The 22,718-nt window shown below is 47.7% G+C and overlaps 1 protein-coding gene across 3 annotated transcripts; it reads left to right on the forward strand.

Annotated features, from left to right (window-relative positions):
- The first annotated feature begins 5,998 nt into the window (after positions 1-5,998).
- Positions 5,999-21,435, forward strand: LOC100217295 (uncharacterized). 3 transcript variants are annotated; one of them, NM_001359581.1, is made up of 5 exons: positions 6,038-6,475; positions 6,595-6,662; positions 7,495-7,710; positions 7,898-8,279; positions 20,788-21,395. In NM_001359581.1, exons 1-5 carry the CDS (start codon positions 6,410-6,412, stop codon positions 21,190-21,192), a joined length of 1,137 nt encoding a protein of 378 aa, NP_001346510.1. In that variant the 5' UTR covers positions 6,038-6,409; the 3' UTR covers positions 21,193-21,395. The 3 variants fall into 3 exon arrangements, with proteins under 3 accessions (XP_008672313.1, NP_001346510.1, NP_001137116.1); XM_008674091.4 differs by lacking the exon at positions 6,595-6,662 and having other exon boundaries at positions 5,999-6,475; positions 7,478-7,710; positions 20,788-21,435; NM_001143644.1 differs by lacking the exons at positions 6,595-6,662; positions 7,898-8,279 and having other exon boundaries at positions 6,126-6,475; positions 7,478-7,710; positions 20,788-21,382.
- Positions 21,436-22,718: the final 1,283 nt, after the last annotated feature.

Below are 22,718 nucleotides of genomic sequence, written 5' to 3' on the forward strand. Positions count from 1 at the left end.
CTGAGGGCGGGACCAAGATCGCAGCCCGGCTTGCTTCTCCCCACCCAGGGGCTGGTGGTCACCGTCTTGGGTGACCGCCGGCGAGGGGGTGCAGCCGGGCCGCGTGATGAAAATCCTTGAAGCCGAACGATGGCTGAAAGGTACCAACTTCCACGAAGTTGCGTTCCTCCAACGACAAGGCGGAAGGATTGCGGGTGTTCCCCATCCGGGGGCTCGGAAGGTGGAAAGACACGATGCATAAGGGAGCGCGAAGACATGGTCGCCTTTCAAGGGGGCCGCCCTCCTTTTAAAGGCGACTCTCCCTACTTGCGTCCCCAGCCGTCGTGGGCTGAGTCTTCTCCAACACGCTCCAAGGTCCTCCCCCTATGGCGCGGGGGCTGGGTCCCACGCGTCATGCAAGCTGGCCCAGGGTAGAAGAAGCCAAACCGCCGCGCGCGGTGCATGCAACCGCCCAGCGGTTACAAGCGTCCCTCCACTTTCACCCAGACCAGCAGGTGAAAGGGCGGACAGCCGTGCAGGCGGCATGCAACCGCGCCAAGTGGGCGCGCCCCTTCGACTTCCAACGCACCCAACATGGAGGCCCAAGCCCACGCGTCATGCAACCGGCGCGCCGGTCGCTACGTGCAAGCAACTGCACCACCACTCGCACCACTACCACGCCTCCTCGACTGCGGAACCAGTACCGCGACTCGAGGCAACCCTGCGTACGACCCACCAGTGCCAGCCAGGCGCGACGGTCAATACGGCCAAAAAGGGGCCGGCAGTAATGGCGGTGGCAAGCGGGCAGGAGCAGCGGTCACGTCGTCAGCCAAGCTCACGTCACCTCGTGGGACAGCGAGAGAACCCTCTCTCACGGCGTGAAGACGACACGCCCGTGATCCGTTCCTCGAACGGCTCGCACACGCGCAACGGTTGCCCCGCGAACCACTCGCCCCGTCGCATTAACTCCGCGGCGGGACAGGCGGCGCCTCTGGCAGGGGAAGCGAGCGACGCTTCGCCTTCGCCATAATGACCGCGTCAAAAAAGGTACGCCACGTCATTCGATTTCGTATCCTTTTCCTTTTCCTCTTTCTCTCTCTTACAACAGGGACCGGGAAAGGGGGATACCCCGAAAAGGATCCTTCTCCGTGAAGGAAACAGGCTCCGAGCCTCCCTACTGATCAGAGGTTCAAAGGCTGGCCCCTCGGTCGTGCCTCGGAGGGGTTTAACAGCCGCCTCAAAGCGCGTGGGCTCCACACCCACTACTGGTCAGAGGTTCGAAGGCCAGCCCCTCGGAAGGGTTCAACAGCCACCTTAGGCCACTCGGGCTCCGCACCCACTACTGATCAGGGGTTCGTAGGCTGGCCCTCGAAGGGTTCACAGCCGCCTCAAACACAGAGCGAGGGATGACCCTGGGTACGTTCGATACATAACCAAGGCTCGGGCTACGCTCCCGAGGTACCCTAGGACATTTCCGAGACCAGCGGGAACGATCTTGTAACGGAATCCCATCAGAGGGAGGCATCGAGCCCTCGGACCCCGTCGACAGGGGACCGGGTCCGGCAGATCACCCGCAGGTACTTTTGAGCGCGCCTCCGGGCCTCTAGCCGACCCCTAACAAATGGGGCACGGGCGTCCACTCGGATTACCCGCTAGCAGCTCACCGGAGACACCATGTTCGGCGCCCTCTAAGGGCAACATGGCGCTTTCCCCCCCTCCTCCTTGCGGAAAGGCGACGCAGGGGTGTATGTAAAAAAGTCGAGTCTGTCCTTGACCGTCCTCACGCCCTGTGCAGAGGCTCGAGGGCTGCTCTCGCAAACCCGGCTCCAGCCAAACCGTTGACAGCGTCAACATACCAGCCCGAGAACTTGAGACCCGACCGTGCACCCGGGCTACGGCCAGCTCGCATGAGGGAACGACCAGACCAGCCGAAGCATCGCGCGAGGCATTAAGACCTCGGAGGAGTCAAACCACTCCTCCGAGGCCTCGGGGGCTACACCCGGCGGGTGCGCTCGCGCGCACCCACCGGAACAAAACGCAACCGAGAAAGGCTGGTCCCCTTGTAAAAAAGTGCGACAAAAGCCTCCAAGCGAGTATTAACACTCCCTTCGAGCCTCGGGGGCTACTGTCGGGGACCATAATTAGGGGTACCCTCAAGACTCCTAATTCTCAGCTGGTAACCCCCATCAGCACAAAGCTGCAAAGGCCTGATGGGTGCGACTAAGTCAAGGATCGGTCCATTCGAGGGACTCGATCACGCCTCGCCCGAGCCCAGCCTCGGGCAAGGGCAGCCGACCCCGGAGGATCTACGTCTCGCCCGAGGCCCCCCTCCAGCAACGGACACACCTTCGGCTCGCCCGAGGCCCAGTCTTCACCAAGAAGCAACCTTGGCCAAATCGCCACGCCAACCGACCAAATCGCAGGAGCATTTAATGCAAAGGTGGTCTGACACCTTTATCCTGACGCGCGCCCTCCAGACGATAGAACCGAAGTGACCGCAGTCACTTCGCCGCTCCACTGTCCGGTCTGACAAGAGGACAACGCCGCCTGCGCCGCCCCGACTGCTGTGCCACTCGACAGAGTGAGGCTGACAGCAGCCAGGCCCGGCCTCAGGCGCCATGGGAAACTCCGCTCCGCCCGACCCAGGGCTCGGACTCGGGCTCAGCACCGGAAGACAACGAACTCCGCTCCGCCCGACCCCAGGGCTCGGACTCGGGCTCAGCCCCGGAAGACGACGAACTCCGCTCCGCCCGACCCAGGGCTCGGACTCGGGCTCAGCCCCGGAAGACGACGAACTCCGCTTCGCCCGACCCAGGGCTCGGACTCGGGCTCAGTCCCGGAAGACGACGAACTCCGCTTCGCCCGACCCCAGGGCTCGGACTCGGGCTCAGCCCCAGAAGACGACGAACTCCGCTTCGCCCGACCCCAGGGCTCGGACTCGGGCTCAGCCCCGGAAGACGACGAACTCCGCTTCGCCCGACCCCAGGGCTCGGACTCGGGCTCAGCCTCGGAAGACGACGAACTCCGCTTCGCCCGACCCCAGGGCTCGGACTCAGCCCTGGCCTCAGCCGACGGTCTCCGCCTCGCCCGACCCGGGGGCTCGGACTCAACCTCGGCCTCGGAAGATAGACTCGACCTCGACCTCGGAGGAGCCTCCACATCGCCCAACCCAGGGCACGGTCCGACCGCGTCAACAGGAGGCGCCATCATTACCCTACCCCAAGCTGACTCAGGCTACGGGGAACAAGACCGGCGTCCCATCTGGCTCGCTCCGCCAGACAAGTAATGATGGCGCCCCGCACGCTCTATGACGACGGCGGCTCTCAGCCCCCTTACGGAAGCAAGAGGACGTCAGCAAGGACTCGACAGCCCCGACAGCTGTCCTTCCGCCAGGCTCCAGCGCTCCTCCGACGGCCACGACACCACACGAACCGGGTGCCAAGACCTCTCCGGCTGCCACGATGGCATGTACTTAGGGCGCTATCTCTCCTCCGCTAGACACGTTAGCACACTGCTACACCCCCTATTGTACACCTGGATCCTCTCCTTGCGCCTATAAAAGGAAGGACCAGGGCCCTCTTACAGAGGGTTGGCCGCGCGGGGAAAGGACGGGACAGGCGCTCGCGTGAGGCCGCTCGCTCCCCCCCGCGTGGACGCTTGTAACCCCCTACTGCAAGCGCACCGACCTGGGCGTGGGACAAACACGAAGGCCGCGGGATTTCCACCTCTCACGCCTGTCTCCCCCCTTCGCGCTCCGTCTCGCGTCGACCCATCTGGGCTGGGGCACGCGGCGACAGTTTACTCGTCGGTCCAGGGACCCCCCGGTCTCGAAACGCCGACAATAGTATAGTGCTTGTCGCTCTGTAGATTGCAGATCGCAGCTGCAGAAGCGAACAACTCTGCCAAGCTCGACTCTAATCCACGACATCTCTGCTTCGCGCCGCCGTCCGCATCCTCCGCCGTCCAGCCTCGTCATGCCGGCTGGCCTCATCCCCGTCGGCCGCCGCCCCAGCAACGATGCCTGGCCGTAGCTGTATTTCTCATCCCGCGGTACAGGCCCCAGCCATGACGCTTGTACCGTTCCCAAGCAGGTAATCCAATTTGCTTCACAATCTACATCATGGTATGTACACATTATCAAATCTGCATGGGAACCCAATTTCCATCATGGCACGCAATAGAAAATGCTAGTGCAACATGAGAAAGTCTGGACTGATGCACTAATGCAGTTTTTATCTTAAAATCTGGACTAATGTATTTCTCACATTTTCACTTGTTTCACCGAATCTCGGTCGGTCCCAGACTGCAAGTGCCAAATGCTTTCCCATCTCCTCCCGCGCCACCATCACCGCCGCCTCCTCCAAATCCTGTCCAGGGCCGCCGCCGCCCCAGATGTTGACCTCCACCAGAGGCTGTGCTCTTCGTCTGCAGCGTCGAGCACGAGCCTGTCGATATGGTGGCGGAAGAAGGAGATGGGCAAGGAGGGCCTCATGGCGGTGGCGCTGCTCAAGCGGCTCGCAGCTCTGCCCCCGGTGGGGTGTCACCCGCGCCTGGAGCAGTTCATGCGTTCGCACGTGTCGCAGCTCCTCCGTACCGACCTCCTCGCCGAGCTCCTCCGCCAGGACCATGCCAGCCTCTCAATGAAGGTTTAACACTCCTATCCCAATAAAATCCACATGCTCTAATGTTCAGTTCACAAGTACTCCCTCTGTTTTGTCGCGTTCAATTTTGCACTATCCAGCGACAACTAAAAAGAAACAGAGAAAATATACTGTATAAAGTTGATATGATATTGATGTATTGCCTGCCGGATATATTACTTTTTAGGTTGTTTGTCGTTGCCACTCGCTAGAATACTCCGCCATTTGTTGCACTCGCTTGATTGCCCTATTTAGCTAGCGCGTAGTAGATGAAATACCTCTATATAGCTGTTGATCTGTTTTCTTTAGACCCAATAATTCGACATACCACTATTAAGGTTTATTTAGTTCCTTTAGTCTGAGGACTAAAGTTTAGCTAGAGGACTAAAGTTTAGTCCATACCATGTCTGATTCTAAGGACTAAAAATATTCAGAACACATTAAATGAATCATAAGAGGACCAAAATACCCCTTAACATTCTCCGGTTCAATTGAAATAAAAGAGGGACAAATGTGGAATCAATATGGTTTAGTCTCTTTTAGTCACTCCTTGATGGACTAAAGACTAAGATAGTTTAATCTCTGTTTTAGTCTTACCGTTTTACAAATTTATGGACTAAATGAGACCAATCAAACGGGACTTTAGTCTATTACCTTCCTACAACCTGTTCATTTGGATTTAGTCCATATTGGTTTCTACTCCCTCCATCCACAATTATTTGTCGTTCTCACTTTTCGATGAGTAAAATACTTTTAATTTAGACCACATTTATGTACGAAAATATTAATATTTATAATACATAATTAGCACTCCATTCGTTCATAAATATATGACAACATTAACTTTTTAAAAAAAACTTTGAAGACTTGTTTTATTCAAAAAACTTTAGTTATCGTTTATTTTATTGTGATTTGTTTTATCACTTAAGGTTGTTTAAGTGTGACTTAAAATTTTACTTTTTTAAATAAATATTTTGAATAAGATGAGTGATCATAGTTTTGAAAAAAAAGTCAACGACGTCATATATTTGTGAACAGATGTAGTATTATTAGATAATTTTTTAAATCTATTTTTAGTAAAATTATTTGAAGATATAAATATTGCTAATATATTCTATAAATCTTGTTAAATTTAAAAAAGTTTTGACTGACACACGAATACTATTGCGACAACATGCTATTCTATTCTATTCTATATATTCTATTCTATATATAAAGAGCTATTCTATTATATTCTATTCTATATATAAAGAGCGGGGAGCAAAGCTGTGATTCCGTAGAGCCACGTCATTTTATAATTTTTAGCCGTTCGATTCTATCTCAATGACCAGAGAGCAAACACATGACATTCTTCACCCTACACCAAATTCTTCTGGACACTTCTAACTGTCGCGAGGGCCATTGGGGAACTCCCATCCCTGTGTTGATAGGGCCATAGCGGAGCGGCTGGCGGGTGGCGGCTGCTGCATACCGGTTTAGGGTTTGGCTTTGGGGCCTTGGGGGCGGCGGCTGTGTGGCGGCTACGGGCTGCTCGCCTAGTCGACTGCTCCTCTGCTCGCGCGGACCAGGAGCCTGCTCGCCTGCTTCTCTACTGTGTGGTGGCTGCGGGCTTCTCGCGCGGACCAGGAGCTGAGGCACCGAGCAGGGGCAGCCGGCCGTCACTTCTGCCGGCGCAGGGGCCACATGCGGGCGGCCGGGCAAGCAGGCGCAGGGGGCCGGGCAAGCAAGCAGTGCAGCAAGCAGGCGCAGCGCAGGCGGCCGGGCAAGCAAGCAGCGCAACAAGCAGGCGCATGGGGCCAGGGGCCACACGTGACCAGCAGCCAGCAAGCAGCGCAGTCGCAGCCCGGCAGTCTATGGTGAGCCTCGCGTTTCCAATTCCATGGTTTATGTTTATTGTTTGACACCGAGAAAATTATAGTGTCTAGAAAGTTTCATAATTCATAGTGATTAGTGTTATCTCCGGCCCTACCCTTAGAAGTATCCTGGCTCCGCCACTGCCCCGGCAGGTTCACGCCAGGCGGACTGCCACATCTCGCCGAGCAGGTACTTCCGCTGAGCCGCTAATGCCGTGTTCGCTGGGCTTAAGCTAGCTGCAAGATTTACCATATTACCTTTTCGAAATTCAAGCTTTGTGATTTTGGTTTAGCAAAGCGAGTGTCGGATCTGTGCTTTATTGGATGAATCTAACTATGGCTTTAGGAAGGGACTGGTTGTTTAGATCGATCGGTGCAGTCCCGCAGATTGGGATCTGCATGGTTACTCTATGCTTGCTTCAAATTAGATTACATCTGTGGATTGAGTCTTCAACATTTGTGTAACCCTTTTTATCTTCTGGTCATTAAATGCACTGTTACTTTCATTTCAATTATATAATTCACAATTGGTTTCATGTTTTTTTGAGCTGATGTTGGATTTGTATGATTTACAATTAGTTTCATGTATATGAGCTAATTCATAGATCAATAGTCAAATTTTATATTCCTGATTAGTAATGAATTCTGAAAAAACAATGGACTAAGTATAAATTTATACACCTGCATAAGTGAAGCAAGCACTTATATCATTGTCAGATACAACAGACCTAGCTAATCTTGGAAATGGTCTTCAACATTTGGGGTAACCCTTTTATCCTTTGGTCATTTAATGTTTTTTTATCGAAATGGTCATTTAATGTGTTGTTACTTTGAACTGTATAATTTACAACTGGTCATTTAATGTTTTTAAGATGATGTTAGATTTCTATGATTCACAACCCCTTTCATGTCTCTTAAGGGAATGTTATATTTGGTTTTCTACGCGTGCAGGGCACGCATCAGTTACTAGTTGGTGGATAGAGTAGTAATGTTTATACAGTATAGTGCTTCTCTCTCTGTAGATTGCAGATTGCAGCTGCAGAAGCGAACAGATCTGCCAACCTCGGCTCTAATCCACGACATCTCTGCTTCGCGCCGCCGTCCAGCTTCGTCCTGCCAGCCGACCTCATCCCCGCCGGCCGTCGCCCCAGCCACGACGCCTGGCCGTACCTGTATTTCTCATCCCGCGGTACAAGCCCCAGCCGAGACGCTTGTAGCCTTGTACCGTCCCCGAGCAGGTAATCCAATTTGCTTCACAATCTACATCATGGTATGTACAAATTGTCAAATCTGCACGGGAATCCCAATCTCCATCATGTTACACAATAGAAAATGCTAGTGCAACATGAGAAAGTCTGGACTGATGCACTAATGCAGTTTTTTATCTTAAAATCCGGACTAATGTATTTCTCACATTTTCACTAGTTTCACCAAATCCCGGTCGGTCCCAGACTGCAAGTGCCAAATGCTTTCCCGTCTCCTCCCGCGCCACCATCACCGCCGCCTCCTCCAAACCCTGTCCAGGGCCGCCGCCGCCGCCCCAGATGTTGACCTCCACCAGAGGCTGTGCTCTTCGTCTGCAGCGTCAAGCCCGAGCCTGTCGATATGGCGGCGGAAGAAGGAGATGGGCAAGGAGGGCCTCATGGTGGTGGCGCAGCTCAAGCGGCTCGCGGCTCTGCCCCCGGCGGGGGGTCACCCGCGCCTGGAGCAGTTCATGCGTTCGCACGTGTCGCGGCTCCTCCGCACCGACCTCCTCGCCGTCCTCGCCGAGCTCCTCCGCCAGGACCATGTCAGCCTCTCAATGAAGGTTTAACACTCCTATCCCAATAAAATCCACGTGCTCTAATGTTCAGTTCACGACTACATTCTCGTTACTGGTTCTTGTAGTGTAGTAGAAGAATGGACTTACTTGAAAGGAACGGTGTGCAAGGTGGCTTGCTGCGTGGTTTTGAACTTCGAATTGCAAAATGGGATCACAATAGGTCGAATCTGAAAACCAGTAGTGTAGTCTATTGTTAGGCTGCTTTCGTATCGGAGTAGCAAATGATAGTCTGAACTTATGCTGTTTTCAAAATCAGTTTTGACATATCAAGAAGCGGAAAATAGGATCAATAGGAGGGCTTTTTGTGATACACGCCCGTGGCCAACGGCGGTGAGAACCGCGGCGTGAGGGTGCTCGGCGGTGCTCACCCTCTGACCAACTTGGAACACAAGTTTGTGGAGCAGGTAATTCTATTTCTTTTTCTGTCCGTCCCCTCACACGAGGTTCACCTTATACAAGTCTTAACAGAAAGCCTACGGCCTGACAGTGGACCAACCTCATTACAAAATACGTAAACGATAATGAAACGCGTATTACACTTATGCCGTAACTCCGGTGATGGTTGGCGCCGGTGTTACATCACCCCCTCCTGGAATGGAAGCTTGGCCCCAAGCGCTTGAATCAGGGAAACGAGCTTGCATCACCATCCAGTCTTCCCATGTAGCGGAATCAGCTGGAAGCCCTTGCCATTGCACCAGCACTTGTACAATAGCCGCACCACCTTTCTTGACCAGTAGGCGTTGGAGAATGCATTGAGGCTGCAGGTCCCTTTGAGTAAGATCAGGTATCTTGGGAAGTTCAGCATATACTGGAGAGTAGTTAGCAGTATAGGGCTTCAATTGGGAAACATGGAAAACAGGGTGCACCAAACTCCCAGCCGGCAACTCCAGTTTATAAGTTGCCACGCCAATCTTCTGAAGTATTTTATAAGGACCAAAGTATTTGAAGGCCAATTTAGGAAAGGGTCGACTGGCCACAGAGGATTGGGTGTAAGGTTGTAGTTTCAGAAGTACCATCTCACCTTCTGCAAACTGCCGATCAATACGCTTCTTATCAGCTTGAAGTTTGATACGAGTTTGTGCAGCCAGCAAGTTGTGTTTCAGTAATTCCAGATGAAGATCCCTTTCCTTGATCAATGAGGGAAGATCAGTAGTGGAAACATCAGCCAGCACAGGAAAAGAAGGTAATTTCGGTTCATATCCATACAACGCCTTGAATGGGGAGCATTGCAAGGATGAGTGATACGAAGAGTTGTACCACAGCTCGGCCAGAGGCAGCCATGCCTTCCACTTGGCTGGAGAGTTGTAGATAGTGCAACACAAATACATCTCCAGACATTGATTAACGCGTTCGGTTTGGCCATCAGTCTGTGGGTGATATGCTGTACTGACTAACAGCTTTGTGTCCAAAAGTTTGAACAGCCCTTTCCAAAAAGCACTAGTGAAAATCCGGTCACGATCAGAGACAATAGAAGCAGGCACACCATGGAGTTTAACCACATGAGTGAGCACGGCTGAAGCAACTTGATTGGCAGTGAAAGGGTGACGTAAAGGAATAAAATGGGCGTACTTAGTGAGACGATCCACTACCACCAAAATGCAATTGAAGCCATCAGAGCGAGGAAGACCTTCAATAAAATCGAGAGAGATGTCCTGCCACACACCTTCAGGAATAGGAAGCGGCTGCAATAATCCAGCTGGATGAGACTTTTCATGTTTGGCATGTTGACAAGTAGGACACTGCTTAACAAAAGAATCAACATCCTGTTTGAGCCCTTTCCAGACAAACATACGTTTGATTCGGTGGTAAGTAGCATCAGTACCAGAGTGACCCCCAAGAGCACTAGTGTGACAAGCAGCAATGAGTTTGGTCTTCAAAGCAGAGTTATGATCGATCCAAATCAGTGTACCAAGCCTGATCACACCATCAACCAAGGAATAACCATCAACATTTGGACTGTGCAAAGCAAGCTGCTGCAATAAATGTTGGGCTGCGGAATCCGTAGCATAGGAGTTAATAACCTCTTGAAGCCACAAGGGTTGCACAGAAGAAATGGCATGCACCGACAGGTGGTGATTGACGCGGGATAAAGCATCTGCAGCAATATTTTCAGAACCCTTCTTAAACACAATCTTGAAATGGAGACCCAATAGTTTACTCATGGCTTTCTTTTGGAGCTCGGAATGTAAGTGTTGAGCATCCAGATAACACAAACTCTGATGGTCTGTTCGAATGATGAACTCTTGGCGTTGTAAATACTGCCTCCAACGATCCACTGCCATATTGAGGGCCAAGAATTCTTTGTCATAGATAGACAAATACTTGTGTTTGTCGCCCAAAGCCTTGCTCATAAAAGCTACTGGCTGGCCCTTTTGCATAAGGACAACACCAATACCGACAGCACAAGCATCAGTCTCTAACACAAAAACCTCATTGAAATCAGGTAATGCCAACACTGGGGTACAAGACATAGCCTGTTTAAGAGCCAGAAAAGCCTGTTGTGCCGCAGTATCCCACTGAAATTGCTGTTTTCTCAGGAGATTAGTCAATGGTTTAGCCAACAATCCATAATTCTTGACAAATTTGCGATAGTAGCCAGTAAGACCCAAAAACCCACGTAACTCAGTCACATTAGAAGGTGGCGGCCAATCCTGCATGGCTGAGATTTTAGCTGGGTCAATAGCAACCCCATTTTCTGAAATGATGTGACCCAAATAATGAAGCTGATGTTGAGCGAAGGTACACTTGGAGGGCTTGACAAAAAATTTGTGGTGTCTAAGCACATCGAATACCTGCTGCAGATGGTGCACATGCAAGTCAAGAGCGGGGCTATATACCAGAATATCGTCCAAGAAAACCATAAAAAATTTGCGGAGAAAGGGTTCCAAAATATGATTCATCACGCACTGAAAGGTGGCTGGTGCATTCGTGAGACCAAAGGGCATTACACGGAACTGATAGTGTCCGTGGTGTGTCTTGAATGCTGTCTTATGTTCATCTGCTGGTAACATACGAATCTGATGGAACCCAGCCCGAAAATCAATACTAGAAAAGTAACGAGTACCAGCAAGTTCATCCAAAATTTCATCAATGATGGGCATAGGAAATGTGTTCTTAACCGTCAGGCTGTTCAATTTCCTGTAGTCGACACAAAAGCGCCAACTACCATCTTTTTTTTGCACTAAGAGCACCGGTGAGGCAAACGGACTTGTACTGGGTACAATTAAGCCGGCTGCCTACAATTCCTTGACCTGTCGCTCAATCTCGTCTTTATGTAACGGTGAATACCGATAAGGTCTTGAGTTGACAGGTCGAGAATCTGGAAACAAGGAAATAGCAGGATCGTACTCTCGCTGAGGTGGTAACTCAAGTGATTCCCCAAAAATGTCCTGATAATCTTGAAGCAACCGAGCCACTGGCTGTGGAACATCCGTAAGTGGAAAGCTAGACAGAGTATTAAGTATGGCCACTGACCAAATATCATTGCCCTTGCTCCATTTCAGAAATTGTTCAGCAGGCAACTCTTGAAGATGAAGCTGGGGTTTAGAAACACCCTTAAGAGTAACCAATACCCCCATATCCTGGAAGGTTAGAGACTTAGCATTCCAATCACAAAGCATGGGACTATGAGATTTCAACCAATCAAAACCCAAAATAGCATCATAAGCACTGAGGTCCAAAACTCTCATATCATGCGTGAATGTGTGACCTGCTGTCCACCACTGCATATGTTTCACCACAGCATCAGAAATTAGTGTATCTCCATTAGCAACCTTGACTGTCAGCGGAGATAAAGCAGTAATAGGTAAATTAAGGCGGTTCACAAACGAAGAAATGACAAAACTGTGGGAGCTACCCGAGTCAATCAGAATAAGGAATACTTGATTGCCCACCAATGCACGAACACGCATGGAATCAGCGGATTCAGTACCGGCCAGAGCGTGTAAAGACAACTGGCAAAGATCTTGGACTAAGACATCTTCCATCTCCAACTGATTAAGAGCATCATATTTCTCCCCACAGAAATAACAAAGTCCATTAGCCCGACGATAATCCCTCAACTGTCTTTCCCTCCACAAGCCAGAGGATGAGGCAGTAGACGATTTGTCAGATTTAGGAGTGGAAGAAAGATATCTGGGTGTAAAAGGTCTAGCTGAATGCACTGAGGGCCTCTGTAAAAACTGCTGCTGGAGTTTTTTTCTTGAAAGCGCAGGGGAACTGCGCCTTAAAATATATTAAGAAGAGGAAAAAAGGTCTAAAATAGACCATGGTTACAACATTAAGCTCCTCACGGAGGCCAGTACCTCACATAAGTGAAAGAGTCCAATGAAGCCAGACTCAAAAAACTACTAAAGTGGAAACAGTAGGGTTCAGCCATTTGTCAAAGAAGCTGCCAAAAAAGAGAGACCCTTGGCTCCAGCTAATTCCCACAGTCTTCTCTCATCATCAGCCTGCCGAAGGATAGAGGGGAGACTGGGAGTCTGTCCATCAAAAACGCATCTGTTACGGTGGTTCCAGATCATCCAGCCCCCCAAAGAGATCAGTGAATTCAGACCTTTCTTGACCATTCCCTGAACAGTTTCAGAAACCATCTCCCACCATTCCAGGAAGGAAGTCAGACCCGGCTGGGGAGCCAAGATATCCAACCCGAACTTTCTGAGCAGATTATACCAGAAAATCCTTGCAAACACACATGAGACCAGCAGGTGATTAATAGTTTCAGGTTCCTGATCACACAATGGACAACTGCTAGGATGATTGAGCCCCCTTTTTTCTAATCTGTCAGCAGTCCAGCACCTGTTATGGGCCACCAGCCAGAGAAAGAAACGGCATTTTGATGGAGCCCAAGTTTTCCAAACCCTCTTGTAGTGTCCAAATGCACAGGATCCCAGGAAAAGACCCTTGTAAGCTGCCTTCGCTGAATATTTTCCATCTGGGGCTATACTAAAGATGTGTTTGTCTTCAATGAGGGGGTGTAGCTCCAAACCAGAAAGACAGTCCCAGAGCTTAAAGTAATCTGCCAGAACTCCCACAGTTAGACCACCTCTAATATCATAAATCCATCTGTTGTTTAACAAGGCCTCATGAACCGTTCTACTTTTTGCTATCTTCTTTGGGATTACAGAAAATAGGCTCGGGGCAATGATCGAGATGCTTTTACCCTGCAACCAGTTATCGGACCAGAAGAGGGTACTATGTCCATTACCTACCATCGAGACAAGGACTTTACTGAAGAACGCTCGGGCTTTACTTGGAACCTGAATAGGAAGCCCTGTCCAAGGTCTTCTAGAGTCGGTTTTTTGTAGCCACAGCCATCGCATCCGGAGGGCCCATCCAAGTTCCGGTAGACTAGAGATACCCAGTCCACCAAGCTGAAGTGGGCGACACACCTTGCCCCAAGCCACCAAACAATGTCCCCCTTTAGCTTCTTTTCTTCCTCTCCAAAGAAAGCCCTTTCTTATTTTATCTACAGCATCAACTGCCCAGTGGGGTATATCAATTGCCATTGCCAGATACACAGTCATACCTGTGAGTACATGTTGCACTAGTATTCTCCTGCCTGCTCTGGTCATCAAATCAGCTTTCCAATTAGGTAGTTGATCAGCAAATTTATCAACATACGGCTGGAACTGTTGCTTGGACAGCTTGTGCAAGGATAGAGGAAGTCCCAAGTACTTGCAAGGAAAAGTTGCGATCTCACACGGTAGCAGACTTTGGACTTCCAAGAGAGTTTCTTCTGAACACTGTATGGGGTAGACATTGGATTTTTGCACATTAGTTTTGAGACCAGAGGCACTGCCAAAAAGCTGCAAGATATCAAGAGTGATGGAGATTTCATCCACCGTAGGGTGTAAGAAGAGGGCTACATCATCTGCGTAAATGGAGACTCTGTGTAGTTGTCTTCTTGCTGCTAGCTGCTGCAATAAACCTGCCTCTTCTGCCTTTATAAATAAGTGTCCAAGGACATCCATGACCAATATGAACAGCATCGGTGACAGGGGATCCCCTTGTCTAAGCCCTCTTCTATGCTGAATTTTTTGACCAGGAAACCCATTGAGCATGACTTGTGTGGTGGATGAAGCAAGGAGACCACAAACCATGTCCCTCCAGATCTGTCCAAACCCAATCTGCTGCATGACATCAATTAAAAAGGGCCAGGAGACTGAGTCAAAGGCCTTGGTGATGTCCAGTTTGAGGAGCAGCCGAGATAATCTTTGTTGATGAAACAATCTTGTTGTCTGTTGCACTAACATGAAGTTGTCCTGGATGAATCGCCCCTTAATGAATGCACTTTGATTTGGGGAAACCAATTCATTCAGTCTTGGTGCAAGTCGGTTTGCGAGAATTTTCGTAATCAGTTTTGCAATGCTGTGGACCAGGCTAATTGGCCTGAAGTCCTTAACTTGCTCAGCCCCATCTTTTTTTGGCACCATAGTGATGTAGGCAGTGTTAAGTTTCCAGAAATTGCTGAAACTTCTGCTCCAAACCGTAGAAACCACTGACATAATATCACTTTTCACAATGTTCCAGCACACTTTGTAGAAAAGACCAGTGAATCCATCCGGCCCAGGGGCCTTGTCAGAGGGTAACCCTTTGATGGTTTCCAGGACCTCATTTTCTGTAAAAGGGGAGTCCAAGGCAGCCAGGTTGTATCTAGGGAGGCCAAGAGCTGCCAGGTCAATTGTTACATCCCTCTGTCCATCCTGCCCAATAAGATTTTTGTAGAAGAGGTCCACTGCTGCAGCTTTCTCACTATGCTCAGATAGAATGTGGCCGCCATCAATTAACTTGGCAACAAAATTCCTCTTCTTGCAATGCCTAGCATGAATGTGAAAAAACTTTGTATTCGCATCACCTTCTCCTAACCATGTGATCCTAGATCTCAGCCTTGCCATAGTACGTTTGAAAGAAGACAGCAACAGTGAGTGTTTTTTGAGGCAGTTCTTGAACCAATTTTCAGCTGGGGAGAGGGCTCTTTCGTCCTGTGCCATCTCAAACCTGTGAAGCAGTTCTTTTGCCAAGGCTAACTGCAATCTCACATGGCCCACCTGTTTGTCACTCCAGCTTTGAAGAGATCTTGCTGTTACCCTTAGCTTCAAATCTAGGGTTTGGAATGGACACCTGATATTGTGTACCGAATCCCAAGCAGTCTGTACCACCTCCAGGAAACCTTCCATTTTTGGCCAGAAAGCCTCAAAATGAAAGCGTTTCTTCCCAGGTTTGTTCCCTTGAAGACCCAACAGGAGCGGACAATGGTCAGAATCATGTGATGCCATGCTCTGGAGGAGGACGTTTGGGAAACATTGCTCTACGGCCTGACAGTGGACCAACCTCATTACAAAATACGTAAACAATAATGAAACGCGTATTACACTTATGCCGTAACTCCGGTGATGGTTGGCGCCGGCGTTACACTTTTCCTGTCGTAAGTCTCCATCCACTGCACTGGTCTCTGGCTGTGCATTTTTCATCTCTTTTAGAGTTCTAGTCATTTGGGAGAACTCCCGCGCATGTCTAAAAAAACTAAAAAGTCAGTTCATATCATTCTTATGTCGAACTTGTACAGAATTTAAGAATGAGTTGCGTTACCAGAATCTTAGACCATGGATTTTTAATGCTGTATCTATCTGCCTTTACTTTTTTCGGAGGACTAAATAGTGACTAACTGTTAACTGTAATGCATTATCGCCACTTGAGCTGCCTGAGTTCAGAAGTTGGGACCTAGTTGACGCTGTTTGGGCTTCTTTATTTCCTCTGCTCTTAAGCATACTGAAGTGTGTTGTCATGTGTAATTACTACCTACCTTTGTTCTACTAAAAAATGTGTTGTCCTCTGTGCTAGCTTAAAGCAGGAATGATCTTTAGATCTTTGGTGTCCAAATAAGCAGTTCAGATATTTTTATTAATAGCTTGCTTAACACAATTTTGATTATACTAAAAAATTCCTATAATAGTTTGACCGGTTACAAACTGTGAACCTGCTGGGGTTCAGTTTTAAGCAATTTGATAGTCCAATAACTCATAATTTATTCATGTTCTTTGGCTTCTCAAGTACATAACAACAAGAGCATATGCTACGTAAGAGTAGAACATAACTAGTTAGTATAACACATGCCTATGTACCCAACCCTTCTCCTCGAGGAAAACATTGCTAGAGATGAAACCCAACAAAAGGTGTAGGCTAGCTATAGGGTCGAGATTGTAGACAAGAGGGGGGTGAATATTCCTTTCTAAAACTCAAATGTGCGGGCTAACCGAAACAAATGCAGAAATTAATTTAATAGATGTAGCCAAGACTACATGCCTCTATCTATCACAAGCACCTTACAAAGGTCCTAGTTAAGCAACTAAGATACCGAGCTAGGTAGAGCTCATCTACGCAATTCTAGTTAGCAATATGCCAATATCACACAAACCTAAGTAACTAGTACAAAGAGTACAATGGGAGCTCCTACTCATACTAATGAGCAAAGCACATAAAGCCTAAGCACACTAGCACTACTCAACTAGCAAAGCTACGCAAGCTAAACTAGAGAGCTACTACTACTTAGTTGGTACACAAGCTAAGCTATGCTACCTAGCTACACAAGTCGAGCAAGCAACTAGTAAGCTACACAAGCAAACTAGCTACACAAGAGCAACAACATTAGCACAAGTGTAAACAAATAATACAAACTAGTGTAGGGAACCTGCAAACCAATAGGAAGAGGTTGACACGTTGACTTTTATTCTGAAGTTCAATGGTTTGCCAACCACTTAATCCTCGTTGATGCAAGCCCAAGGTTGTCATCGACCCTCATGCTAGTGGTGATCCACAAGTCACACTCTCACATGTGGAGTGCTCATACAAGAGCTTTGTCACTTGATCTGGTCAGACTACTTGGCACTCTTCACACCTCAGCACCTCGCTCTAATAGTCTTGCTCTTTGTGTCTCCTAAGGGTGGGCATGCTACCCCCCGCAATGCCTTCTCCCAAGCCACACATAACTTCGTGCGGGATTCAACAATGATCACAACCTCCAAGCAATCTAGGATGTGGCAAGCTTCAAGAGTGACAAGCACCACCAGTTTGCAACTGGATTGCCTAGTGCCACACCTTGCAATCTCTCAATGCAACGGACTAACAGTCACTCACTAGCAATCGGATGCAATCACTACACGCACAAGTGAGTTAGAAGGCTCTCAAGCACTCCCAAGCATGGACACGAAGTCCCTAGGGAACAGCCAGCCAAGGCCGGCCACCACTTCTGCTTGTAGCCTAAAGGGCTAACTAGCCATTGCCCCTTCACTAAGCAAAACACGAGAGCACCGGATCGTCCGATGCACCCCCATCGGACCAAAGGCCATGGTCCAATGCCCCGAGCGCACTGACGTGTCATTCTAACATTCAAACTAGTCATTGGGTGCGCCAACAACTACCCTGGCACAAGGTTCAACGCTCCTAAGTTCAATGGCCATCGGACCAACAACCACACCAATCTGATGTGTTCTAAAGAGCTCCTAGAGTCGCTCCTAGGCCATCGGGCCAATGCCCACAACGTGATGTCTCTTCAACCGTTATCCAACACTAACAAGTGGGGCCAACCGAGGAACAGTGGAACCGAATGATCTGACGCTAGTCAAATGTCATCAGACCATACCTCTCAGTCTGATGCATCCTAGTTCGCCTTCATCGCTAGGGTTAGCCATCAGACTGGTCAGCCCTGCTGGTTTGGTGCTCTCTACAGGGTCTGGTGCCTATCTAAAGGCACTTCTAGATTGAGTTAACAACCCCTTTTCAAATGTGCTAACTCCATAGTAATGCATAAAGTTCTGTTTTATGTAAGTGAGTTAGCCTTTTCTCTGACATTTTCAAAGGGTTTTCACTTCTTACCACACCACTCGATTCTGGCATTGTATGCAAAGTTTGCTCCTTTTATTAGTACAACCATCTCTCCTAAACCTAGTCAAACTCTTCTCTACTCAACCTTAGACCGGCGAAAAAATGCTCTACAAATATATTGTTGCCTTGCGCATTCCATTCCATCTCTAGTGGTGATGCTACACAAGCATCAACCTTCAACAAGCCATTTGTAATCAACACAAATCAATACTTGACTTGATCTCTCTTGAATGATATGATCCACTCCATGTCATCATGTGGACTTGTTGGTTTGTTGATCGCAACTCCGCTTGCTCTTGACCATTGCCTCGGTCCATCGGCGCCAAGTTCTTGCTCAAGCTTCTCCGCCATGTGCGGTCCATCGTGCTAAAGCCTCTAACTTGCCCTTCACACTTGCAATCTGGTTGTCATAGTCAAGTCATGTCTCTTGATCTTCTCTATCTAGCCATGTGGCACCATGTCATGGCTCATGTGCAATGAGCTCCTTCATCATAACTAATTGAGCACTATCAACATGACCAAGACACCTCTTCACCATGGCTTCAAGTGTTGTTCACACTAGTGTACCTTTGGATTAAGCACATGGTATCTCAACATAAACACATATTAGTCCAGGTTGTCACTCAGTTACGAAAATCAAACCAGGGTCTTTCACTAGCAATAAGATCGAAGTGGGCAGTTGGCTATGCAACAACAAGGCCTTTAGTCCCAAGTAAGTTGGTGTGCATAGGCAGAGGCTAGAGATGAAACCCAACAAAAGAATGATGAAGTAAAGTTAAATAAATATAAAACAGTAATATAGCATCAGTGGTAATAAAAGTAGTGAAGGATGTTTGATTATCATGGTTCTGGCATGTGGATCGTTAATTCCTATTCAGTAAAAAATTGTTGCCTACTTCCAGTCTTTCTTGCCTATTTTTACTACATCCATGCAAATTTTGCCTCATTTCTACCTCTCCTTGAATGGCATTGGTCCCTCAAGTATAGGTGGTAAGGTGGATTATGATGTAATGTTAGGGTCCTCTAGACTTTGTGCCTTAGACTTGGATGTCATACATAATTTTACTGTGGAGTATGCTACTGTGTAGGAGTTACTTTCTTTACTTAATAGATAATATGTCCTGGAGATTGATGTTGAAAAAGATTTTTCACTGCTGCTTCAATCTGAGGACAATGATAGTAATATATGGTGTATGGCAGGAGCCTCAGACTTACACGAGTTCCTTGCTAGGTCGCTGGTCCCAGGGGGTGAAGCCACTTCAAAAAGAACCATGTTGCACACTATCAAACATAAAGGGAATTATACAGTTTGAAAATGAATACATGGTAAATTTAAGGTAGCTATTAATAAAACTTTATTTTACCCTGGTGCCTGTGCACCAGGGAAACTTAACGTGGCTTCGCCCCTGGCTGGTCCTGGATCCCGAGGTCCTTGGGTGTTTGGTGCTGCTGGTCCATAGTTACAAAGTTTCTGGGTCGATAGGGTCGAGGAACATGGTACGCTACCTGTGAGAGATTTTTACATGGTGATAACGACAATGACCCCACATACTCGGATCAGGGACGACGTTTCCGGGTCAAGGGTCGCTACTAGTGTACCCGTTTCTTGTGACTATTTGCTGGCCGTGTTTGCCTAGTTTATTTTCTAGAGCATTCTATTGCGTGCCTGGGAGGGGTTTCTTCTCTTCCTTTTGTATCTTTTTAATTCTTGTTAATGAAATGATACACAACTCTCCTGTGTAGTTCAAGAAAAAAAACACATTTTCCACATGCTGATAGATCTATTATGTTACTGTTCACATATCGTTTTCTTAATCTCTAGGACATTTAGTTCCTTATTATGCTCCCTTTTCGGTGGGGGGGTATATTAGGCTGTTTTAATTGGATAATTTAAGGATTTGACAGATACTTTAGTGCCTGCTGAGGATTTGCCAACCATTATGCTGAAAATGAGGTTTCCCTATCCTTTCATGGCGCGTTCTATGATTTTTCATTTTCCCATTTACATTTTTGTTTTTCACTTGTTTGTTGTCTTTTAGGTTTATAAGCCCCACTTGGAATACACATGTTGCTTTAATAAATTATACTCATGGCCCAATGATCGTGAGAGTTGACAGGCTTGATAATTCTATTCGAATATAATAAGCCATGTTATAAGACAAGGTTTATGACCTAAATGCTTATGAGGCCAAGTTACTAGAGATGAGGCTAGGCACGTTTATATGGGGCAACTCAGGAAATTTCAATGAGTTGATGGCCTGATTGAATTCTTAGTTCTCATATTATATATAAGTAAGTGGCACAGAATCCTTTACTGAGGACCAAAATGACTGAAAAAACATGCAATGGGGTTCAAGGGCCAAAATGATTACTTGTATTACTGCACAAGGAAACATTGGAATGACTAATGAGTGCTAATCCTCACTTTCTTTTCCCCTTTCTAGTCAGGAGTGTGCCCAACTTGGAGACGCTCCTATGCTATCACCATTTTAGAGTTAGGTGTTTCCAAAGTTTGATGTTCCTGGAGCATAGCATTCAGTGTGGAACAAACAGTTATTTTTGAAGTTTGGCATGGTAATCTGGATGATTAAGTGTTGATTTTCTCTTGCAGATATATGGTGTTGTGCGGAAAGAAATCTGGTACCGCCCTGACATGTACTTCTACCGTGACATGCTATACATGCTAGCGAGGAACAAGAAAATTAATGAAACAAGGCAGGTATGGGCGGATCTCAAGTCTGAAGACGTGCTATTTGATCAGCACACTTATGGCGACATTGTGAGGGCCTTCTGTGATGCTGATTTGATTGACCTTGCAATGGAAATCTATGATGACATGAGGAGCTCCCCCGACCCTCCTCTATCATTGCCGTTCCGTGTTATCCTGAAAGGGTTGGTTCCATACCCTGAACTGAGGGAGAAGATAAAGCAGGATTTTCTGGAGCTTTTCCCAGATATGATTGTGTATGATCCACCAGATACCTTATCTGATATAGATGAAGAATTCAAGTTTTGATGAATGTACGCCTTCATCCGGATTCAGTGCTTCTGAGTTACATTCCCTGCACTGCAGGCAAACCTCCATTTCTCGTTCTTTTGGTGGGCTAGATCAATTGTAAATGTAGCTGTCTCGATCTGCCCAGTAGCTGTGGTACCACCAATTTTAACCTCTTGATGAACCATTTTTGTTAATCTATGCTTTGGAGAATTGTCTGCTTCCGTCTGTGTCTCGTCCTACTTTGAATCACCTTGTTCTGAAGTTTGGTACTGCTGCTGTGCACTGAGATTTGTGTTCCGTTGATCCCTGCTATATAATCATTTGTACACTTCAAAGAGAATCATTTGTAGGTCTTAGTTAGCCTTTAAGGTCACATAAAACTGATCCAGGGAAATTGATCCGTCGATATTAAATCATTTCTGCACTTGAACGAGAATTTCCCGTCGACAATTATATATTTTCCAGTCTTTTACAGGTTTTATGCAATCTTGAAGGTTGTATATATAGTCAATGTAATTGTATATAAATGTTTCTTCAAGCTTTGATGTACAATATTTGAAACATACGCTACGACCTGTCGCTAGCAGCATGTCACGAATTGTTGACACCCACCATGTCTATCCTGATACATGAATTAGGATAGAATTCCCAAACTCTCAGGAACTGCAGGCAGTGCAGACTCCCAGCTCATACTGAGGAACCAGAATACACAGTGCATAGCTGGAAGAGTATAAGAATTAAGGTTGCCAAATTCACAGCAACAATTTGGTACATGTACAACAGGTGTAGTTGGCAAAATGTCGCTAGCTTAGTCAGCACCTGAGATCTCAACAACTAACTCCAGAGTCCAAATGGGTTTCAAGGAAATGCCTGGACAACACAATTACAATCTAGTAACTTGCTCGCGATACATGTGAATTTTTGTGGGCGATGTGTAAGCAGCTACTATTCTGGTAGACTGAACTGGTCCATCACAGGACATGCTCTAAGAGTCTGGAAGTTTAGACTTGCATCTTTTTGCAGGAGGGTAGGCAGGTTGCTGAGGTCGAACGGGCTTACGGTCGCAAGCTTCACGGAGAGGAGTTGAGGCCAAAAAAAAGAAAAGAGTAAAATTGGTAGGACTTTCGGAAGACGGATAAATCCCACGGCACCGGATTCGCTTGAAACGGGCTCTGCTGTTTACCTCAATCTCAGCGATTGCACGTAGTGCAATGGAGAAAAACGGATCGAGTTGTGTATAAGAAACGGTAATACGTGGACAGAAGGGAACGGCATTCCAGATCCATCTCCAGCTTCAGCACAGGTTTGTTTGGGTGGACTGCAAGCTCGTATAGCCTCTGATAAGAGCGCTCCTCAACTCCATTGATGAATAAATAAATAAATAAAAACACTAAAACGGAACGGGCGTTGACATATTCAACACAAAAGCGCAGAGCAGAGTACGTGCGGTTGGTTTGGCATCATCAACTCCGGAGTCACTTATTTCCTCTTGCAAATATGGTTATATCCAAATCTTTTGCCGTTGGGTTGACATTGCCTTCTAT

Source organism: Zea mays, chromosome 3, assembly GCF_902167145.1.
Source record: "Zea mays cultivar B73 chromosome 3, Zm-B73-REFERENCE-NAM-5.0, whole genome shotgun sequence".
Taxonomy (NCBI): Eukaryota; Viridiplantae; Streptophyta; class Magnoliopsida; order Poales; family Poaceae; genus Zea; species Zea mays.